The sequence below is a fragment of the Haemaphysalis longicornis genome, unplaced genomic scaffold (assembly GCF_048455015.1).
Source record: "Haemaphysalis longicornis isolate Haplotype H1 unplaced genomic scaffold, Haemaphysalis longicornis Haplotype H1 scaffold_10, whole genome shotgun sequence".
Lineage (NCBI taxonomy): Eukaryota > Metazoa > Arthropoda > Arachnida > Ixodida > Ixodidae > Haemaphysalis > Haemaphysalis longicornis.
In genome coordinates this window covers 113,144,208-113,168,207 of record NW_027526204.1, presented here as the reverse complement: position 1 = coordinate 113,168,207, position 24,000 = coordinate 113,144,208, and the positions used below count along the sequence as shown (strand labels likewise).

General features: G+C 48.4%; 1 protein-coding gene across 1 annotated transcript; it reads left to right on the top strand.

The window, feature by feature from the left end:
• Nucleotides 1-18,167: 18,167 nt before the first annotated feature.
• Nucleotides 18,168-23,788, top strand: LOC144160033 (uncharacterized). The gene is made up of 2 exons (XM_077691652.1): nt 18,168-18,334; nt 23,466-23,788. Exons 1-2 carry the CDS (start codon nt 18,316-18,318, stop codon nt 23,786-23,788), a joined length of 342 nt encoding a protein of 113 aa, XP_077547778.1. The 5' UTR covers nt 18,168-18,315.
• The last annotated feature ends 212 nt before the right edge of the window (nt 23,789-24,000 follow it).

Below are 24,000 nucleotides of genomic sequence, written 5' to 3'. Positions count from 1 at the left end.
TACTGCGGAAAATGAACCGAAAAACTACATGACTGGTTAGTTACATAATCCAGTGTTTTGCATATTCTATCTCCGAAAGTAAGGAGTGTTAGTCGTGGTAAAAAAATTTACACCGTCTTCCCGCGAGGGGAACCATGGGGTAGATGCAACGCATCGGGGGTTTCCGTTGCGTTTCCGTTATCGTGTCCATTCTTGTTGTGTGTCCATATTTTACGCAGCATGTTCACCCCCGATGCGTCGCATCTACCCCATGGTTCCCCTCGCGGGAAGATGGTGGAAGTTTTTTTACGGTTGCGCCGACCATCGCGATAGCAGGCCTGTTAGTCTCCATTCAAATCATCGCTGGTCATCGGAGGATGTCATCGGCGGGGCGGCGGCGGAACGACTGAGCGGAGCGGCGCAGTTACCGCGTTTATATGGAGCGGAATGAGAGAGAGCAGCGCATAGCAGCACATGCGCATGCGTTAACCGAGCGCAAGCTGCGCGCTAACCTGCACCCACGCACAGCTGGCACGGCGACGGAGCGAGCGCCGGCGAGCGCTAACATGCAGATGGCGTTGCGGTGAGAGCGGCGCTAGCGCGCAGCTGGCGCGGCGAGGAGAATGAGGGAAGGATGCGGACTACGCCGGACGACGCCGGAGGGACAAGGCGAGTGAAAGAGGTGCATCGCATCTAATATCAAAACGACGCGACGATTATAGCGGACAAACGGGTATACTAAGGAAGCAGGACGGGGCGGGGAGGGGGGAACCTCTTTTGGAGTACTCAATACTATTCCGAATTCCGTGAGGTGGCTTTTTTGGGCTGCAGGGTCCCCGATCCTCCTATGCACTAATATTTCCCGTTTCAAAAGCCGCTTTTATGCTTGCCATAAATGCCGCGAGCCCAGTGCATCGTCACTATACCGTGCTTAGCAATTCGTACTCAACAGTTTCGGACACATTGGGGAGGCGTCTCTTTCATAATGTACGAGAGCAAAAACGTAGGACGACAGCGATGGGCGTTTGAGCACTCATAACAGATCATACGCAACCTTGGTGCTCGCCAACGTAATTTTACCTCAAGGGCACAGCCAGACTATTCCTGGTTTGAGACACACTAAGCCGACCTCACAAGCTGGGACACCTGCGAAGCGACGTTACGTGAGCTGTTATGAAAGATTGTTGGCCGCCAACTAGCCGCAAAGAAGAAACTTGCTTCCTGTTTTTAAACTTGGACAGAGTCGTACGTCGCCTGTATTCAGGATGGTGTTGCTCTGTGTCACAAGATAGATGGCACGATGTCGGAAACTGGCAAATTAGGCCATGTGCTGAAAGGAATTGCAGATCAACTTTCAACCTGCTCGTGTACTGCACCACCATAGACGGCATCATGACAGAGTGCAGACGGTTTAAACAAGCGAAAGCTCAACGTATTGCCCCACAGTTCACTCGACTGCCTAACACTGCTGCCACAACCTCTTGTGAGGGTACCCCACCCCCGCAATGTGCCCTTTCTCGTCCGATGACTTAACGAAAATAGTACGCCGTGGGCTGGAGGCTACAGCTACGGCTGCCCTACCGGCCCTGACCCGTGAGTGAACCTCACCTTCCGTCTCCCTAATTCATGCAGCATACAGCAAAAGCTCACAAGCCACAGCATTCCAAGCATTTTCTCCGTGGCTCACCTGAACACTTTCCCTGTTCCTCGTGTCTTCACCGGTACCCGCCAAGATGCCCCACGCTATTTTCAGACACAAAATCCCGAAGAGTGGCGTACTCCTGAAAACAAGCCAATATGCTTCTACTGCTGTCGCATTGGACTTGTGGCCCATGTAGAGCTAAGCCCCGTCCTTGTCAGAAGAATAATCAATGCAGCTCAAGGAGGTAACATTGCATCTATGACCTGGATGACAAATCCTCTATTAACCAAGACGTCTAAGCCCAATTTATTAGACGTTACTGTTGATGGTATTGCAGCCCAGGCCCTCACTGACACAAATGCTCACATCTCTGTAATGTGCTTAACCCTCCGCTGGCATCTCCGCAAATTTCTTACGCCACCGATGCAAACATTTGTTCGAGTTGCCAATGGGAGCACACCTTCAATTGTCGGAATGTGTACCGCTTGAATACGGATTGCTGGCCACGATAGTCTTTTTCACCGTCCTTGAAAAATGCCCCCATAAAATTATCAGCGTCGATTTCCTCTTGCACCACGCCGCTCTCATTGACTGTTGTGCGGGACTTTCCGCCTTTAATTTCCTTCTCCCGATAATGTTCGAAAGCACTGTTGTTGCTCCACAAATTATGTATGTTTGCTGTCAAACGCTGGAACATATATGTCTCTGTCATCAAGCCTACCTGTTGCCGACAGTGATTATATATCGTCTCCCCCATTAAAGGCGCGCTGCTTAGGCAAAACGTCACTCTGCCACACACCATCATTAGTGCGGTAGAGAGCCGGACCTACCTTCTATTGCTGAACTTCAATTACACACCTCAAGTCCTTCCCAAGAGTATTTCGCTTGCGACGGTCTGTTATTTCGACACTCACAATAGTTATGCCATGGACGCCAGCGCCCCTGTAGATTTATCGCCCGCAGTTCATGCGTCCAAAAAAAGCACCATCAGTAAAGGCAATGGTTGCATCAAACCTCCCACGGGATAATACCGCCGATCTCCGTCGTCTCCTGGATTCGTACAGAGATATTTTCGATTTAGATAACCATCCACTAACCGAAACATCTGCGGTCACCCACCGACAATGCTTCACTAGTGTAGGGTGGCCCGAACGACTCCTCATCGAAAAGGGAAAAATATATGCTCATCAACGATATAGTCCAACCATCTTTCAGTCTGTGGGTGCCTCCAGTCGTGTTTGCCGAGAAAAAGATGGGACGGGGTTTTTCTGGACGGATTATGAACATCTAGACAACGTCACAAAGAAAGATTGTTTACCCACTGCATTTCATTGATGATGCTCTTGTCTTCACGGGGCCAGATATTTCTCGTCCATAGACCTGCGTTCTGGCTACTGGCAGATCACAGTCAGTGAACAGGACTGCGGAAGGACTGCTTCCGTGCCTCACGATGGGCTTTGTGAATTCAGTCATGCCCTTTGGTCTCCAACACCCCTGCCTTATTTGAGAGAATGATGGTCAACTGCTTGTGCAATTTGGATGTAATAGTATTCGCGGCAACATTTGACGCCCACCTGGACCACCTTGCCGACATACTTGCTGTGTTCCGAGAGGCAGGCGTACAGTTCGATTTCAAAAAATGTAGATTTGGCCGTCGTGAAATTCAATTCCTGAACACCTCGTTGACGCCTCCGGGGTACGGCCAGATAGAGACAAATTCCGTGCTCTTACCAATTTTCCGCTGCCACGCTCGGCTCACGACATCAGAAGCTTCATAGGTCTCTGCTCCTACTTCCATCATTTTATCAAAATTTTGGCTAACATGGTCCACCTGCTAACCAGCCTGCTCAAGAGCAATGTCACCTTGTCTTGAGGACCCAACCTATCGGAGGCCTTTGATACTCTCATAACACGACTCATATTTTCGCATATTTTGTGTCGCTTTGATGCCACTGCTCCCACATACGTGCGCACCGATGCCAGTGGTCACGGAATCGGGGCTTTCCTGGCTCAGCGGCAAGCTGGTTGCCAGCGAGTCATTGCGTATGATGGCCGTTTACTGTCTGCAGCTGAACATAATTGTTCAAATAAAATATAATGGCAAACACTAGTAAAGGGAAGCTTCCATTCAAACTGGTACATTAGCCTTAAGCCACAGATCTACACTGCGGGTTGACAGCCGTGACCACCGGGTTGCTCGTCTTCGCCAGCAGAATGCGCAATAGTGCATTACTTCTGCACGTGCCTATGTCGATGTCCCAGTAATTCTTTAATTCCGCGCCCGCGGGTTTACGCCTTAACTTAGCCGTGGAAAAAGACACTTTTTCTTTTTTGTACCCCGTCTGAAGTTCTATAATAACCACAACCGCGTTTTCTTTAGGCACCCCAGGAACTAGTGAGCTGCCCGCAAGCATCCAGGCACCCTAGACAACCATTATTTTCCTTTTTCGCACATATAGAAACAGCAAGCCTCCATTCTGGATTTTTCCGTACGCTAACATTGTGCTGAAAAAAGAACCACCATTCGCGTAACAAACAAACAAGGTGGGGCCCCAAAGAAAGGAGGCTTGTGTTTTTATCCTGTTGGCCCAACAGTACCAGCTTTGTTTCTGCCGTATGACAAACGTTATTCCTAACACAAAGAAACAGCAAAGTAAATGCGTTCCTTCAAAACAAAAACCAAACATTCAGTTTAAGCCACTTCTGCAATTTATGAAAAACTATGCAGCAGCAGAAAAAAAAGAAAATGAAAACGCGCATGAACACCATGACTGCATGAAAGGTAGGTTGCAATTGGGTTTGTTTGTGAATGTTTCGGTGATAGTGCAGCGCCACTTATATTGCGGACTTTCGTGACCAGCGTCGAACTTTATTTTTAGGCGCTAAGGCTGCACGACCAACGAAGTTGTGACAGGGTATAACATCACTAACAGAGGAAGTGAATGTATCAGGTAGCGTGTGTTCGGGTTTCGGCGATGAGTCTCCTACTAAAGGAAAAAAAAAGAGTGCGAGAGCGAATAGCGAAGGGTTGCACGGCTCTTCCGCCGTTGCGATCCTCTCCCCGGTGCCCTTGCTCGACTCGAAGCGCACCAGGTGCAAAAACAAACACAAAAAACAACAACAAAAAAACATCCGCGCGTGGCAGCGCGAGAAGCTCTACACCCATGTTGGCATCCTCCCTTCAAGCACGCTTTACCGCAGAGGGAATTAGAATAACAATAAAAATAAAGCGAGAGGCAGGTTCTTGGAGCTTGAGCATTTCTGGGTTCTCGAATTTCCACGATTTTCTCACGCCGGCAGCCGCACCATCGCCCCCTTTTTGATAGATATCCAGGCGAACGTCGGAGTCACGCGCTTGACATTTAGCGGGAGCTCCGGACAAGGGGGACCTTATGCTAATAAAGGCCTCCCCCTCTTTTTCTCTACCACTCATGCAGGATTACGACCGAATGGATTTCCTGAAAGAGGCTGTGACCCGCTACATCAATGACCTCAAAGATGGCTCTGTACGACTGGCCATAGTTACCTTCAGTGACGACGCAAAAGTCCTTCACCCGCTGATGGGAGTGAATGCATCCACGCGACAAGGGTTCTTGAATGCGGTAGCAGGCCTACAAGTTGAGCATTCCACTTGCATCGGGTGCGGCATACAAAAGGCCCTCGAGGTAGGCTGCTACTTCAAACTGCATGAGAACGATTTTTCACAGTGTTGAGCTGACATTGCATTTATTCTATCGAGGAGCAGCACGATGACCTAAGCGTTTCCTGCAGGTATCACTGCAGATTGCCTTGAATTTGTAACAGTTAGCAAGCAGCGTGTTTTGCCTCACTATTTGTAGCGCAACGCATGCTGAACTTAAGGGGAACTTGTGTGAATGCAAGTTCCCACAATAAAGAAACTTGACTTAACTTGCAAACCTGCATCCACAAGAACCCCCTTTACATAGTCCAAAGTAGAGTCTGTAGTCTCCGAAGTAACTGTTGCGCACGTGTGAAGTTCGCGTTGGCCTACATCAAAACAGAAGCGAACCCCCTTTACATAGTCCATAGTAGAGTCTGTAGTCTCCGAAGTACCTGTTGCGCACGTGTGAAGTTCGCTTTGGCCTACATCAAAATAGAAGCGTCGCCCCACTTCACTCCAAGGTCTCCTGCCACACTTCCGCTGTCGGTGACAGAGGGTGATTCTTTCGAGCCATTATTTCTACCCACAGCGTGTTGCTTCTGAGCCAGCAACAATTTAAAGCCGAAAGAAAGAAGTGGTGACTCTCGGCTTTTGTTCACCCATTTCATTATAGTTTTCAAGCTACTGGGAGAGGTGGGGAGTACGCAGTGGTCATGTTCTAGAAGTACGGAGGCAGCTGGCAGGACAACTACAACTTTCGATCTACTTTTGATAGCGAAGGATGCTGTGAGAGAAAATATGAGAAAACCAAATATTTTGTACCTGTATTTTTAGCATTGCGTTCGACAAAGCCTGCATGTTTAACTGGCCGCAGCTGCTGAACACGCCGAGCGAAAAACCAGAAGGGGCTATCGTCGTCATCTTGACCGATGGCGAAGAAAATCGAGAGCCCAACATTTCCACCATGATGCCCGAGGTCGAGAAAGCGAAGGTCACGGTCAACACGGTGGCAGTGGGACCCTCGGCCGACCTTAGACTTGTGGATCTCGCAGTTGCAACGGAGGGAAGGGCGTACACATTCATTGACCTCGAGGAAAACCTTGGTGTGCAATTGGAAAGCGTCTTCCTTCAGTCCACGACCGCGCAGGCGGACGAGAAGCTGCGGCCGCTAATGGTATGTGTACTTTAATATTTTTGTTGCATTTACGGTGACGGATCTGTATCTCACAAGGTGAGGGTGTTATAGAGAGAAAAATATACACGCTATTTAAATAAAAAAGGAAACCAAGGAAGGTGCAGAGTGGAGTCGATGTAAGCTGCTTCGTTTCATGCAGCTCTGGGTTGTCTTCAGGACGAAGGCCTCCACGTTTTTGAGTTCCTCTTATTGTGTTGCTGTTCATGGCAACTTACTATTGTGATCTGTCTTAAGATCCTCCTTGTCAGTGGGCTCCTGGTGACGTAGTGTAGTCCTACAGGGCTGACCAGCGATCATAGAGTGAAGGAGTGGTTAGAGCCACACCTTTGTATGTATCATTTTTATGAGGCCGATTTTCTCGTGCATTTCAAAGGCTACGTTAGGAAAATTGCTCTGACTGTGGTTAGAATAAAAATACACTAAACCTAACGCGACCTGGCATGTTTAACTGTCACAACGAATCTATAGAGCCGCAGCGCTTCGATGGAATGTACCCATGCACAAATCATCCGGGGTATATGTATTAAACTGCCTAGCAAGGCAGCTGCGATTGTGACGACTAGGAAAGAACTGGTAGCCACCACGACGATCTGCAAAAACCTACCAATGTGACTCATTTAGTAGAGACATTACGCCTGCAACGTATGAGCAGTAAGGAAGACATGCTTTAAAAAAATTAATCAGCCATTCTGCTTCGTTGAAGAGGTGCTGAAGTGAATCTGTCCGACTTGCATGTTGTGTTTGCCTCACATAGACAGGTTCAAATAAAACTCAATTTTCTTTGTTAATCAGGCCGCTAAACCAGCATTTATTTATTAGCCTGAAAGAACAATACCACGCGACGTATGTTGCGGCTAAAATGCGGTGTCGCGAAATAACGCGAACACTTCTTGCGATGGGATTAAACGATGTCCGAGATTTCAAGGTTTATATGCACGAACATGCGTAGGGTGAAAGTTAAATTATTTTTCCACGAAAGCCTTAGCCCGATGGCCAGCCAGCCTGTGTGTCCTAATGTTGTTCTTGTGTTTTATTTTTGGAACGTTGTTCAAATAAGTTTCGGTTTCAATCCACCATGGTTTCAATCCTCCATGGTTTTAGACCATATCTGTGATCTCGCATAAGTGATGCTTTGATTGATTGTAGGGTTTAACGCGCCGACGCAACGCAGACGATGAGGCGCGCCGTAGTGGAGGGCTCCGGATTAATTTTGACCACCTGGGGATCTTTATCGTGCGCCGAAATCTCGTACACACGGGCGTTTTTGCTTTTCGCCTCCATCAGAAAAGCGGCCGCCGCGGCCGGGAATCGAACCCGCTACCTCGTGCTCAGCAGCGCAACGCCTTAGCCACTGAGCCACCGCGGCGGGTATAAGTGATGCTTTAGGAATCCCCATGCCTCGCTGTTTCCATGTTTGCTGCAGAAGTGCGCCAAGTAAGCCTGCAAGCACGGCTCGGGGCGACCAAGTATAGCACCATTCAGCGCGAAAGGACGGTGCGAGGCGCACGCAGTGGCTGGAAGCCCTCCACGCCATCAGAGATGCTTAAGTTGGTAGCGTTTTTTTTAGCACCTTCTGAGCTCGCTTGTATGCTCTCTGTGGTACCCACCGGTTCGTAAAAGGCACGTAGACACAAGGCCGACTGTTGACCTATTAGAAGGCAAAAAAAGAGAACCACGCCCGACATTCGATCGCGCACAGTGAAACTTAACGCTTGCAGTGCTGTATATGAAACTCTACCTTTTATACCACTGAGCGACGGGAATATGCATTGTGGATTCATTTTTCACTAACTGAATCCAGATAAACGCACACGGATGGGTCGAAACAAGTCCTAGGCACTCCGGAGTTTATTTTCTACAAGTAATGGCACAAATTTACAAATCGCTTCACTGTCCCTCTAAGGATACTCATTAGCGAAGCTGGACACGACGGTACAGTAGTATGAGTACATTTACATCACATTTGGAATGAATTTTTTTGGTCGCAGCTTCGTCGGTGTCTTCACTTCATCGCTTGCGCTGAGCGTCTAGGGCTTGGTGTTCCTACCGCACTGCCCGATCGGTGCCACGATGGCGCGCACGCTCTGCGTTGCGGCCACATGAGCTAACAGGTTTCATGCGTTGTTTCTTTCCACGCAGCTGTTGTACGAAACTACAAAATTCAAGGGCAAGTTTGAGAAAGCATTCCCAATCGATAGCGGATTGGGAAACGAAAGCGTGGTCATCATTCAACCGATTAGTCGCATCCGTGCACAGTTGACGCCGTGGCTCGTGGATCCCAGTGGAAACAAATGCCAAGAGTGCCGTAAAACAGCTGATGGTATCGGCTGCGTCATCTCCATTCCAAGCCCGGCTAAGGTAACGTAAATTTCGGTATACTGCTGTAAAGGCTAGAAAGAATTTCGAGTAGGATTTCAATGCCTTTAGACATAACCAGCCACGTTTGCGTGGTTACTAAGGCGTTCGCCGCGTTTTGTTGCGTTTATCTATTTCTGTGATATCTTTCGGTTGCGTTGATGCACACTTCATAGGTGGGGACCTGGATGCTTCACTTGGAGACCAACAGCACGGACGAAATTAGTGTGACCATCCAAGTCAGGTCCACAGGCAGTGATGACAGTCCGATTCAAGTCTCCAGCGAGGTTACATGCAAAAAGTGTAGCCCGACGGAGGTACCGATCATATCTGCACGTGTTACCAAGGGCAAGCTAGTCGTCTTGAACGCCGCTGTTCAGGCCGAGGCCATCGGCCCCATGGGGGGCGGCGAGCCTCGCAAATCGACATTCCAGCTTTTCGACGACGGACAAGGTACAGTGACCCAGTTTGATTTCCACCATTGACCCAGCTTGAGCAGTACGATTAATCCTTTCGGGCTACCATTGTAGTATAAGAAAACGATCGTGGGATGCCCTAATGTTCATACCAGCTTAAATTACTATTTTTAATGCCGCAAGCGTCACAGCGAAATACCACGAGTGATAATTTGCTTTTGATACTTCATCTCTGCCATGAATAAAAACGTTTTCACCTCTTGCGTAGATCGGCTGAAATGACCATTTTGATATGTAGGTTTTCGCCGACAAGCCAACCAAACCTGCTTTTGTGAAACTCATGGCTGCAAGTCCGCTGCAGCTGGTTCTGACGAAACACCGACGCAACCTGAGGAGTACATTCTGAAGACATTTAGGAAGGTTTGATACACGGACAAGGTGTCGAAACAGTGACGAAACCGAGCTGACAACTGGAACCGAACCTGAATTTTTGCTTTGAACTGGAATATAAACAAACCCGTATTTTTTCCCGCCATTTCGGGACTGATCCCGAACCGCAACAAACCGAAGGAACCGTTCCAAAGCGGTTCCAGGAACAGTTAGCGAAACGGTTTTGGGAACGGTTGGAGTGAACGGAAAAATATTGAGTTGGTCGGACCAACCTCGGTATTTTTAGGGTCCTCGGCATTTGCGAGTTTTGCGGCGCTTTCCCTCTGAACCAATCTGAAAATTTAGTTGCACACAAAAAGCCGGAAAGTTTTCGGGTTGCGACAATCTGAATGCTATAGGATATCCTCCTTTATGCAAGTATGCAAGGTTGTTTCTATACATGGGGAGAACTTTCTATAGCAACGGAGAAAGAGCTACAGGGAGGGGGTGGGGGGGTGTGCTGAGATAACTGCTTTGTGTTACTTCGCCAAAGTAGTTCACGGTAAATTAGTTCCAATTTCAGGTGTTCGGCGTGGCAGTTACGCATTTGCTACAGCTCATTTATTTGCAAGAGCTCCTTGGCTGAGTACGCTGAAACACGATAACCAAGCATGCAGATTTGTTCTGGAACACAAGCCGACGCTTGGACTGTAGAACTCGGACCGACCGAATAGATTGTACCTTGTATGATGCCATACAACTCTGTATCGTTTATAAATGATGTAAACTTTCTGAGCGCTACAGTTTGGAGGGCATGCACTGATATGTAAATTCGTCCGGAGCTGAAACTAGGCAGCACCACAGACATGTGTAGCGCTGCTTAAATAGCACGGCATGGTATACCGAAGGAGAAGCACACACACACTACGACGCAAGGACAAATCCCATTTGGATCGCGTTGAATGCGTTGAAGGGTTAAGCTATCGTACCGCTGCACTTCAGTCAATCTGAAACTTTAGTTGTTCTTCCAGTCGCCAAACGAAGCCGTTAACGCTTTGGGGGCATCAGCGTACCACTCAAAACCTGCACCTTGAGCTGTACGTGAGTACGCTGGCTTACGCCAGCAAGCTGGCTAACCAAGCGAAATGCGGAAACGACGGAGAGCCCCGTTGCGCTTGTCTCACTTGGGCATGTACGTTGCAGGCCACTTGCTTCGGTTGTTACAGCATTTGGTTCAAGCTTCTTCAACGCCCCATGGGCATTGAAGGTACCGAAATAAATAAATAAATAAATAAATAAATAAATAAATAAATAAATAAATAAATAAATAAATAAATAAATAAATAAATAAATAAATAAATAAATAATCCTACGCAGCGAATGAAGTGGCGAGCTTCCGAACGAAAGGAAGCCGTTGAGTAGATGACGGGGATGCCAGGTTTCTTTTTCTGAAGAGAACCTATGCGACGCCAGTGGCAAACGGCGGAACCGAAAAAACCCGTAAATCCAAAAATAATATAAGCAAGTATATATTTTGGAATTGCTTAGGCTACTCCCACCAGCTACTGTCGTTGAATTACTTCCAGCTGCGGAGCGAAACGGCGTAGTTCGGCTCAGTAGTCTGCACTGCATTGCAACAGAGTTGTCTCCCATTATAGCATAAGATTGACATCTCGAACTGAAGTTAGTGAATAGTTGGCTAACGAACATTTTGCATTCATCCAAGCGTTTTCGAAACAAGTTTTTATATGAGGCAAGACTTTAGAAATGAAATAAACTGAAATAAAAGAAAAAAAGCGATCAACTGGTTTGATGTGAAGGAAATCCGGTAGCGTTGTTCAAACCCTCTCTCCCTTTGTGTTCTGCGGCCTTGGAGTACAAGCGACCACTACCGCTGCTTGTGAATTCACTAAGCTACTATCCTTACCAGAACCCAATCGCTGTCACCTGTCGCTGAAGTGTCATTAGCCAGTTGCTATCGCCGTAGTTTCCCTACATTCCCTAGAGCCAGCGAATCATTACAGCCATTCCTTCCTTCTAGCCCGTCTGTTAGCTGATGGAAGGTGGGGAGAATGGAATTTACAGCTGGAGGTTGACACCGACGCCGGGCAGTTTTCGACTTCTACCACTGCTAATGCTACCGCGTTAAAGATAAAACGCCGTTAAAACCATTGGTACATGAAAAGCGTATCGGACAAGCCAACCTTCTTTTAAATGAGAAAGCATTACTTGCCTCATTTAGCAAAAATATGTGTATCCGTGCGCGTGTGTGCGTGGTTGTTTGTGTTCTTGTGTGTGTGCGTGCGAGTGTGTATGGGTCTGTGTGTGTGTCTGTGCGTGTGCGAGCACGTGTGTGTGTGCACGCGTCTGTGCGAGCATGCGTGCGTGTGCGTGTGTGTGCGACATTTGATGGGACCATATAAGATGGCGGCGGGGCAGGCTCTGTGCTGTCCAAGAAAGTTGTCTGCCCACGATAGAGGCGGCCCAAGGATGCATTATTTGGACACGGGGTACGGCTCGTCACTGACGGCAATGGGAGTAGCGCTCAAGACAGCACCGCAATAGCTACGTAGAGCTGCTGCGCTGGTTTTCCACAAAAAAAGCAACTGCGGTGTACGAAACTGTGGGTTTATGGGGCAAGAAAAGTTAACCTTAATGTTATTAATGAACTAAAGGACACACACACACACAGACACACACACGCACGCACGCACGCACATGTAGCAGGCTTGTGTACCTGCGAACCTTTTATTTCACATATAGTTTAGCGTAGTAATCTTTGGCTTTCAATGGAAAACATTTTGCACTAGATTGTAAAGTCAAGTTTCCCAAGTAAATATTTTGAAAAAATCTACATCATAAATTTGTTTTTATACCTACCTGACAGAGAAAAGAACAAATAAAAACGCAGTACTAGAGTGTAAAACTCACAAACACTCCTGTTTGTTTTTCGAACTCGTTTGAACTGGTTCTAACCGGTTCTAACCGGAACTGAATGGTGCTTGGGAACCGAACCCGGAGCCGAACCCAAAAGGCTTGAGCGTGACCGGAACCGAACCCGAAAAAATTCCGGCTGCACACCCCGTTCACAGGACAGCATAAAATAGTCAAGCGTTCGCGACGAAACTTCGTCTGATCAGGAATCATATTTGGGAGTATAAAATCGCGGTCACTGACCAAGTCAAAAGGAAGACGTTTGACGCTTCGGAGCCCATACGAGTTCCTTGTTCACAATGAAGCGGTCAAGAGGCCGTCATCAATTTATATGCAAGATATGGCGCAATGACTTCGAGTAGATTGCAGGCATGTTGCCATCTGTCCGGTTGGCAGTACGTGGTTTGGTTTGAATGATCAGTGACTCGAGGAAAAGACGGGAGGCCAAATTTCCTTCTTTTTCTATGATAGCAGCGTCGTCCCAACAGATGCGGTGATTATAGGCGCTGGACAGCGCCCAGAGGGCGACACGGAGCCCGAGACACCCAGCGCCCCCTTCGGCAGATATCCGCAACACTGGGTCGGTCCCCGCAAGCCGGTACGCTGCTGGCTCGGGGGCGCTCCTCTTTTTGCAGCGAGGATGAAGCATATTAGTCGCCCATTTGGGGCTAAAACGAAGCAGGAGATTGTAAAGTAATCCTGCCGCAAAGTGCATGTGAATGAAGAAGGATTTATTCGGTTGAACTCGTGTATAGGAAGGCATATACAGGCCGCATAGGAGTGATGCCCAGAAGCGAAATGCTTGTATAGGCTGCCTGCGGGCAAACCTTTCTCAAGATCAGCATGTTTCACTTGAAAAGAAAACGTAATTTATATTGTTGAATCCACAAAAGAAGAAGCTTTGTCTACAAATATATCAGACGTTGTGCGATGTTTCCGCTCGGGGTATTCCATCTATGTGAGTGCACTAGTTTGCATGCGACTGCAGAACAACTAACTGGACCACATGGGAGTTACATATAGGTGTTTCATCCGAATGTGATGCCCCATACATGTAACAGTATGAAATTCACGTTTTCTGGGGTATAGCGAACGTGCGGACGTTAATAAGTGTCCGCTTCGCCGAGAAACATTTGGGCTTCCAGTTGTAGCCCAGCACGCTAGTTGCATACATGTAAACACGCCACGAAAGAAGAAACTCTTCACGAGAAGGCTATCGCAAGAAATTCCTTTGGGCAAGGGTGGGATGGGGGGAGATGTAAGCAGAACATCTCATAGGCGTATCGGAATAAATTACAGAATATTCATATTCGGGTATTTTTTTTCTCTTCATGCCAACGGGTTCGGCAGGAGACCTACGTTAGGAAGGAATAGTAGCGCTTTTATTACCGTCAACACCTTTGCAACAAAAGTCACGGGAGAAAAATTTGGTTCCCTGAGTACACCCCTCACTGATCCAGAGTGACCGCAATCACAACGGATGGGATAAATAAAGTTTGTCCTCTTCCTACTCCTCCTCTCCGAACACGGAAATTTCTGTCCTGTGTACATATTGTTCCAACTTTTATTGCGGCACGTCTTAGCTCTATTTTTCTTTGCTTTTCAGTGGCTTAGACAACTATTTCATTGTTTCTTTTGAAGAAGAGGCGGTGATTTTATGCTATCCAAATGCTCGCGAAACATTTGGGAACGTTAACGCCTATAAGTGTCCGCGCCCCATATATGTAGTTATATGTATTTGATACGGCGGTATAAGCATGTGGAAAATTAGATTAAGCAGCGTAGAACCGCTGGGTGATAAAACTACAATGTTATAACTGTGCTTGGGAGCCCTCTTTGTTACCAAATTTAAAGCGCACTTATTGACTGCCTGCTAACCAGCCTACTAACAAGCTGATCGTACACCACGGTAGCATGTACTCCGATAGCTAAATATGGGCCTTTCAAGATTCGGTAACCATGCTGAGTATCTGCGAAAAAAAACAGAGAATTATCCGCGGGAGAATGCAAAGCCTTGAACACATGCTTCCCAGTTGTGTTAGCTTGCGGCTCGTCGGCGAGGCGACAGCATTTTATCAGCGCCCTGTTTTATTTGGAGGCTTCCCCCAACTATATAACATTTTGCATGACTTTGTTGCACTATGTAGTACATATACGCGCAAGTAACGTTATAACACACGTTTTTTTTTTTTTTTTTTGCAAAGTTGCGTTCACTGGCGCTGAAGGCGGTCGGCGCGGCGGGACCGACCCAGAGTTGCGGGTGTATGTCGCGGCTGGCGCTGCGCTCGCGCGGCAAACTTCGCTGTCCTGAGCCTATGGTGGCAGGCATGCTCTTCTAGCGCATTCATTGTTCGATTTTCTTTGGCTACGTCACGTTGATGCTCCTTCCTTCTTCTTGATAATTTGCTCGTTTCGCCGAAATAAAGGTAGTTGCAGTCAGTGCAAGGAATTTTGCATAGGACTCCCTGGAACTTGTCACTTTCCAGCTCGTACTTAACGTTCATGAGCTTGCTGCGCAGCTTGCTTGCAGGCACGTGCAAAAGCAGATTCTACTACCTAACGGAATCACCAGCAAGACGGCCGCCATTCGCGCCGCCATTCCTTACGTTCAAGGAGGTAGTGAAGCCTTTTGCCGCGTATTTTCAAAGTACGATTTACGGGTAGCGCACGTCCGGGCAAGCAAGCTGCGCAGCAAGCTCATGAACGTTAAGAACGCGCTGGAAAGAGACAAGTCCCCGGGAGTTGCGCTGACTGCAACTGCGTTTATATCGGCGAAACGAGCAAATTTTCAGGAAGAATGAAGGAGCATCAACATGACGTAGCAAACGAAAATCGAACAACGAATGCGCTAGCAGCGCAAGCCTGCCAGCATAATCATCGCATCAGTTGGGACGACGCTGCTATCATAGCAAAGAAAGGAATTTGACCTCCCGTCTTTTCCTCGAGTCACTGAGTATTCAAAACACACAATATACTGTCAACCGGACAGATGGCAACATGCCTGCAATCCACTCGAAGTCATTGCGCGATATCTTGCATATAAATTGACGACGGCCTCTTGACCGCTTCATTGTGAACCAGGAACCCGTATGGGCTCCGAAACGTCAAACGTTTTCCTTTTGGCTTGGTCAGTGATCGCGATTTTAACTTCCAGAATAGCATAAAAGAGCCGAGCAGTTTTTCGGCGCTTGCTGGCCTTCCCAAGTTTTCGGAGAGCATTGCCAGTATATGCTTCTTATTCGGCCATTCTTTAAACTTTCGGTCGGTTGGCAGAATCAGGTGACAGACAAGCAGCCAGATAAGCCGACTGACAGGTGGACGGAAGAACGGGCGAGCGCGTGGAAATTTTCCCGTTTAGGTAGCTCAAGAGAGACGATGGTCATTAATATACAGTGGAACCCCGATTATACGACTTCCAAGGGACCGCGAGAAAGCGTCGTATGACCCGGGTGTCGACGGCGGGGGTGCGGGAAAATGCCGGCCTAGTAGAGTCTCATGCGACCAAGAACGTATTTAAGCTACTATATTAAAGGCGTTCTCGAGTGATTTGTGAACCTTTTGCTGAAATGCCATGTTAAAAAAAAGCGACGCCTATGCTGTGCCCCATTCCCCATCATGGCGTATGGCTATCCTCCCAGCCAAGCACCGCGTGCTATGCGACCGTCCGACGCTGTTTATACCTCGCCAGCCCAGCGCCTTGTGCGCAAGAGATAAGGCTGACGTGGTCGAGAAAATTGAGAAGGGAAAAGCCAAGTGTGAAGCTGTCAAGGCCAAACGAAGGCGGAGATGAAAAAAAAACGGCATTGTCAAATGGTGGAGGCACCCTTTGAACGCCCCCCGTGCCTTCGCTATTGTGTCAAAGTGCTCAACAAGGAGCTATTTTCGTTTTCCTCAAAACCCTGCAGTGCGAAATAGGTAAGATGATTCAAACTCCGTGAGTAAACCGTGTTGTGGCATAAATTATAGCACGGTCTTGCTACAGTGCCTTGCTGCGGCGGCCAATGAGTCCCCAAAATGGTGGTGCCAACATATACGTGTTTCCACCCTTTTACGCACGTACATTAACGCACTCTAGAAAAGAAAGGAACAGAGTGACAAGGCGGATTTGAGAGACACTGATAAGCGGAGAGAAAAGATAGAAGAGCGTCGTGAAAAAAAGAAACTTGGATTGAGCAGGCGGGGACAGCGGCTGTTTGGTCATCGCAGTCGTGTTGCGTCTTATGTGTTCTGGCGTTTGTAGGCGGCTGGACGAGAGCTTCAAATTCACGGCCTGCCTGCCACCTGAACTTCGGCTTCTCGCGGTTGGCGCGTTGGCGTACTGCTGCAACGTGGGGCCGCCTCAGGTCAACTCCCGCTCACAAGCACTCACCTGTTCGCCTGCATATGTTCAGCAAGTGGACTGGCCCACCTGCGGACCTTTTCACATCAAGCAGCATCAAACGGGGTTAAGAATAAGAAAATCGGGACGAGGTGGCAAATCGGTGTAAAATATGGGAAAAACGCAGGTTTATCCGCGCCAGGGTCCGTCGTATCAAGCGGACCACGTGTGCCCGAGCGTCGTATCATTGGGGTAGTTAATGCATTGTTTGTATGGGGAGTTTACCGGGACAGCGGTTATCCGTCGTAGGAAGCGGGTCATCGCAAGTCCGGGAGACGTATCAGCGGGGTTCGACTGTAACACTATGAATAACGAGAAAAGCACCAAGTTTCGGTACAACTGTCGCCAACGGGTTGCTTTTACAGCCAGTAAGCTTATCAGGCATTTGTTTGCTTATTCCGCACACATGTTACAACATCTCTCAATCATGCAGTTAGACTCAACGTACAAATTGGCTGTTCATTTGTGTAGCAGTTGCGTAGTTCTTCTAGAAAAGTCATTCTCAATTGATCATCATCGTTATCGTCTTCTGCGTCATTCATCTTTTGCTTAGGGGCCCCGTTCGGGTTATTACATATGCCGCATTACTGTGTCTTGGAACGTAACTCTGAATTTCGCTTGGTCGAAGCAATTTGTGTGTCGAGCATGTATTCGTGTGCGATGCAGATTAACAAATGAGGTGATCATGGATTCAGAAATGGGCGTGTGATGAACTTACGGCATTTTGAATTTCCCACAGCTAATACATTTTCTTGGACTGTCCCTACTCGTGCGCAGTTTCACTTTCTCGAAAAAAATTCCCCCGCATTTCCCCGAGGGGGAGAATGTGAAAGTGCGAATACACGGTTGTCGGCCCGCTTGCGGCGCTTGCGCTCGGCCCCCGCAGCCCACCGCCTCGCCGCCTTCTCTTCCATCTCTTCCATCGGGTTTGTAGTATCACGTGTACACCACGCAGTTATCAAGCCGCTATAACGCCGCTGAGTCGCCAACGCACGCCGCTGACGACGTAGTTTGAATGCGTTAAAGATATAAGGCGCGTCAACACTGATATCACCGTCGCGTCCGTGGCTTGATCGGTAAAGTCCGCGGATCGAAACCTGGCGCCGGATGCTGTTTTTCTTTATAGAGGAGCACTGCGGACGCCGCCGCCGCCGCCGCCGACGCCGGCGGTGGATGGTTTGGGGTCGCTTATAAAGTGTATTCACACTTAAAAAGTGCAGCACACCTTAAAGATGTAAACTATTTTTGACACCTGCTCCTCCTGCCACTCCAGATCCTGACAATTTTGCTGACGACGGAACCTACAGTAATTATTTTGTTGATTATAAAGGCCCGGGCAGGTACTCCATTAAAGCGCACGTATCCGATCAGAACGAGACTGGAATTGCTGTTCCCTCCGGAGGCTCTAGAAGCTTCAGCTCAGGCATGGCTGATGCGTCAGAAGGTGAGTTGCAACCGAGGAGGAATATTTGCTCGTACTGCCCCAAAAGGTAATTTAACGTATCTCTAAATTTGCGAACCTTTGACATTTCGCCTGTATTAAGAGTGGGTAATTGAGATGGTTTGAGTAGGAATCGCTTGGGAAATTTCATGGAGGATTAGGAAATAAAAGAGCGAAGCCGAATGGCGAGGATGTTCTTCTGTTAGTGTTTTTTATTCGCAACCTTTTAACGCGATAGCGTTATTAGGCTCATTTTTCGATTGCGCCGTGGCTCCTATAGCCGTCCGCTATCAGCCGTGCACATCAGGCGTCCACGGAAATGTGTCACCGCTGCCAGCCGGAGGCTACGACTGAGGCAGAAAATTCGAGGGCTCCGCTAAATGTGTAATGTGGTGCAACGGTAACACAAGATTCTAAAGGAGGACTGTGATACAGTGTCGGATACGAAGGAACAACCACCTGATTCCAGCAGGCGCCGCGCCTGCGCACTGAAGTTTGTTCTATGCCCAGTCCGTGGAAGCATGCCAGGCAGACACGGTCGCCAGCCGTGTCCGCAACTTGCGCCATCACACCAAAGCGTGTTTACACCAGAAGATTCAAAATACAAATTTTCGGTAATTCATGCCCCGAAGATACACGTTGGCTACGAGACACGTCGTAGCGGATGTCTCTGGAAGAATTTAGACCATTCTAGGATCTTTAACATGCGCCGAAACGTCGCCACACTGACGTTTTTATTTTCTGCTTCCATCAGAAAAACGGCCGCCACGGCCGGGAATAGAACCCGCGTCCTTGGGATCAGTAGCTCAACGCCTTACCCACTGAGCCACCTCGGTGTGTTTTCCTTTGTGTCTTATGCCAGCAATAACATTGCATGAACGAACTAAAGCCGGGAGGAAAAGATTAACGCCGGTCGTTCAGAAGTCAATGAAGGCATAGACTATAAACATAGAACTAAAATAAAGCCCACTATATAGTGTCTATTGACATTGGTTTTCAAAATACCTTTCAATATTTCCACGGTTCCATCTCCGCTGCAAGCTCGGTTTGGCAAACGACAGATAGCGCCATGGGGCCAAGCCAAAAATCACCCTAAAAAGGGGTACGGAATCCCTCCCGGAGAACAGTCGCGTAAAAATTCCCCCGCATTTCCCCGAGGGGGAGAATGTGAAAGTGCGAATGCACGGTTGTCGGCCCGCTTGCGGCGCTTGCGCTCGGCCCCCGCAGCCCACCGCCTCGCCGCCTTCTCTTCCATCTCTTCCATCGGGTTTGTAGTATCACGTGTACACCACGCAGTTATCAAGCCGCTATAACGCCGCTGAGTCGCCAACGCACGCCGCTGACGACGTAGTTTGAATGCGTTAAAGATATAAGGCGCGTCACTAACACTGATATCAGCGTCGCGTCCGTGGCTTGGTCGGTAGAGCGTCGCGGTGCGGCCGCAAAGTCCTCGGATCGAAACCTGGCGCCGGATGCTGTTTCTTTTTTAAATATAGAGGAGCACTGCGGACGCCGCCGCCGCCGCCGGCGGTGGATGGTTTGGGGTCGCTTATAAAGTGCATTCGCACTTAAAAGGCTGGGAGTTGCTCTAGGGACAAGCGGTAGTGCCAAACTCACAATCGACAAAAACAGAAAATATGTTATCAATTGCGCGCAAACAAAACGCCCAACCGAGAGCAGAGCAAGAAAAAAAGAAATGATAAGACTCAAGCAACACCAGGTCATGACCCGAATACTGCAGCGCCTACCGTGACACAAATTTACCCGAACCAAAAGGGACCTCGACATGCCCCCGCGGGAGGGGCACGAGTAAATGCAGAACATTAGCGGCGTTACGCACGTGGCGGTGGCGATGGGTGTTGTAGTGGTGGTGGTAGGGTTGTTGTTGTTGGTATGATTGGGGAGATAGAGAACGAGACGAGTATTAGGTAACGTCAAGTGCTGGTGCCGCGACGCTGAAGTTGGATTGCGTCGCGGTACTAGTTGAATGTCTTGCTTCCATCGCTTAGCAGCTGCGACAACCGCGACGAGAAGAGAGCGAAGCAGAACTGGAGTGCGGCTGACGCACCGACACCCGGGTTTATATTCCCAACGAACGCAGTACAGGGAGAGGAGGCGGAGAGAGAGCGCGCTATCACGCCACCGTCACGCCACGACGCGCCCGCAGCTGCTGTTGCTACGGTGCTTGCAACGCCGGAGCGCGCGCTGCACCTGTTGTGGCAAGCGTGTTGAGGGCGAGCAGGAGTGGGGGATAGGGCGCAGCTGCCGTGGTGCGGACGCCGAGTTACGGACGCATAACATAGTGAGTTAAAGAAATGCTCTGCATTTAAAAAAAGTGCAAGGAACACCGTCATCGGGGCAGCATATAAGGCATGCATCAACCACGCAATTTTGACCGTGAGACGAACGAGCAAAGAGTGTACCACCGAGGTAACACAATGGACACGCATAGACGTTCTAAAAGAAGAGGACGGTCATACTCTCAATGCAGGGATAAAATAAAAATATTAAGAGCAAAGGTTAGACTCAGGAAGAGCAGGAAAAGAGCGGGTGAAGGTCAATTGAAGAGTCCTTCATGCTGCAGTCATCCTAAATAGGATATTAGTTGTAATGACGACGAATAGGTATTCAGTTTGTGTCTCCCTAACGCATTTTAAGAAAGCGAAGAACCCATTCTCCCAGCACCGAGAAGCCACTCTCCTAGCACCCAATCATCTGGAAGAGAACGACACACTGACCATAAGGCACACGAGCTCGCATGCAGTGTTCCTTGCGACCACGACTACCACACTGCCCTCCTCCAAAAACGTTGAGAACGAATCCTCATGCTATGCCTAGGAACACGATGTTTCCCCTTGCTACAACGAGGCCAAAATGCGGAACGGTTACGAATTATGTGGACGAAAAACCAACATAAGTATCTGAAAATCTATGTGCGTTAAGGTGTTCTGTGGGAACATCAGACATTAAGTTAAAACTGTGCTAAAATGGGGGAAACATCCACCCTCTTGCACGCAACCTTCCCATGTCCAAAGGTATGGTTACGGTACAACAACTCAAACAAGTAACATATTCCACTTCGAGATATGAGAGGCAGCTTTCACGATGTCGTCACCTGAAGATTAGCGCCAGCTGATTTAGAGGGCAAGAGCTGCTGCATCTGGTGCCGTAGAGTCAGATTCCACCTTTGAGCTCCGTGCCACCTCTTCACCCCATTTCCCTACCACAACTATTTCTTCCTGAACAGAGATCTTCGCTCTCTCTCTCTCTCTCTCTCTCTCTCTCTCTCTCTCTCTCTCTCTCTCTCTCTCTCTCTCTCTCTCTCTCTCTCTCTCTCTCTCTCTCTCTCTCTCTCTCTCTCTCTCTCTCTCTCTCGCTCCTCAAAGCAAAATTCTTCAGCCCGGCCTAGACATCACAGAATAAACACTGACAAGGAGGCCTCCTCCCTAAAACTTCGAAGCACCTCGCATCCGCAATCTTTTACGCTCACATTTTAAGCCACAGAAGGACAGAAATCGTTTGCCTCTTCTGGGCCACAGCGGTTAAAAACCCTAGTTGCTAGTCTTTCGCCTTCCAATGACCTTTAGTGCTGCTCAATTATAAATCGGAAATGGAGGGACTCGCACGAAGATGCTCCGTTGGAGTCGGAGTGTCGCTATCGCGCCTTACATCTTAGGGTTCAAACGTAGATGTCTCTACAGCTTTTTTCGTTATGGCACACACACTTTTTATGAGATCTGACTTACTTCGCTAAACATGAGAATAGTTTGATGGTTCTTATTTCTTTTATTTTGACGCGTTTTCTTGGATGACCACAGTGCCATACGAACTTTCAGGGCAACACCAGATACTCAATTTGTATGTAGCGCTCTGTGTGTCAGGCTTCCGCCCTTGCTTCTCTTGACCTGAACTTTGCCTCGAACGTTCATTTCTGCACGTTTACTGCCCGAGAAAGCTTCAAGAGCTGCATACAACGAAGTGAAAGTTTTTTGCCCTTTTTGAGCTCACATGTGTAGCTGACTTAAGACAAACAAAAACTCCGTGTTTCAGCTCCCCGAAAATGCACTGACCGATCTGTGGCTAATCTTCGACTTCTACGAAGCACCACCACCGTAACCATTGTCATCATCATCATCATAATCATAGCGCATTCATGACCGCTGCCCGACGAATGCTCCCCCCGTGCACATCCAGTCGCGTCGGGTCTGCACCACACAATGCCATTGTTGGCATCCGGCATATTCTTGCCTGCTTATATACTCATCTCTTTCACCGTATACTTTTGACCCGCCGCGGTGGCTCAGTGGCTAAGGCGTTGCGCTGCTGAGCACGAGGTCGCGGGTTCGATTCCCGGCCGCGGCGGCCGCTTTTCTGATGGAGGCGAAAAGCAAAAACTCCCGTGTGTACGAGATTTCGGCGCACGTTAAAGATCCCCAGGTGGTCAAAATTAATCCGTAGCCCTCCACTACGGCGCGCCTCATCGCCTGCGTTGCGTCGGCGCGTTAAACCCTACAATCAATCAATCAATCAAATCACCGTATACTTTTGGTTCTGCCGCTGTTAGGTCTTTGGAACCATGGTGAACCATGGTCAACCAAGGTCTTTGGTGAACCATGATGGTTCACCATTTGTCACTTCTCCGCAATGCGTGTCCAGCCGAAGTTCACCTCTGGTAGAGTCTACTACGTATACAATTGAAATAAAACGCCGTATTTCAGGGTCGCCATTTGGTGGAAAATATTAAACAACGTGCGACAGTACGGCACATGAGGCAATAAACACAGTGCCAGTATGATTTGAACATGGCCGCATCGTCTCTTCTCCGTCACTCCCCATGTTGCACTGTTTTTTTTATCGGGAGAACGCACGAATAACGCCGAAGTCAAACCTTTCAGTTGGCCATAAACCCAGCCGTAAGGAGGTCGGAAAGTGATTCAAATGAATTCAGAGTATTAAAAATATTTTCCTCTAATGAGCTCACCTAAGCTTATCAGCTAGGCAGCTAAGTTCAAGTAAGAATGGTAATAAGCTTGTAATTGTAATAAGTTTGTAAGAATTTTCATCTGTTGCGTTAGTGGTGCTTGGTTCTACACAAAATACCTTAAGATTTTCTGTTTTATAATTTGACCCCTAGTACCAATTCCTGGTGGTGCTAAAGAGTTCAGCATGGACGATTTCATCACTGACAACACACTGACCGAAGACACTGTTAAAACGCGGGACCCCGTGGAGAGTTTCCAGAGGGTAGAGGAAGGAGGGAGCTTCGAGATCATCGGAGATAGGTCCACAGAGGATTTGCCACCTGGAAACATCCGGGACCTGAGAGTGGCTGACCTACAACCGGGGAGCAATGGGATGCTCCTGGTGCAACTAACCTGGACCTGGCCTGGAGCGCACTTGACCTATGGGAACGGTGAGCATCCAAGCAATGTGTCACAAATAGAAGCAACTAAGTAGGATATCTCGCCTAGAAGCTACAGTCGGTGAAAAATATCAGTGCTCCGCAATAACTAAACCGCTTTTCGAGCACTTTTGGTGGTGTTTTGAGACTGGAGAAGACACGTCGGTAAGCAGTGGGAATTATACGAACCAAATTACGGGAAAGTGTAATGCGCGCATGCGCATACACGCAAGCACGCTCATTTAATCAGTTTGGTAAAACTGGATCA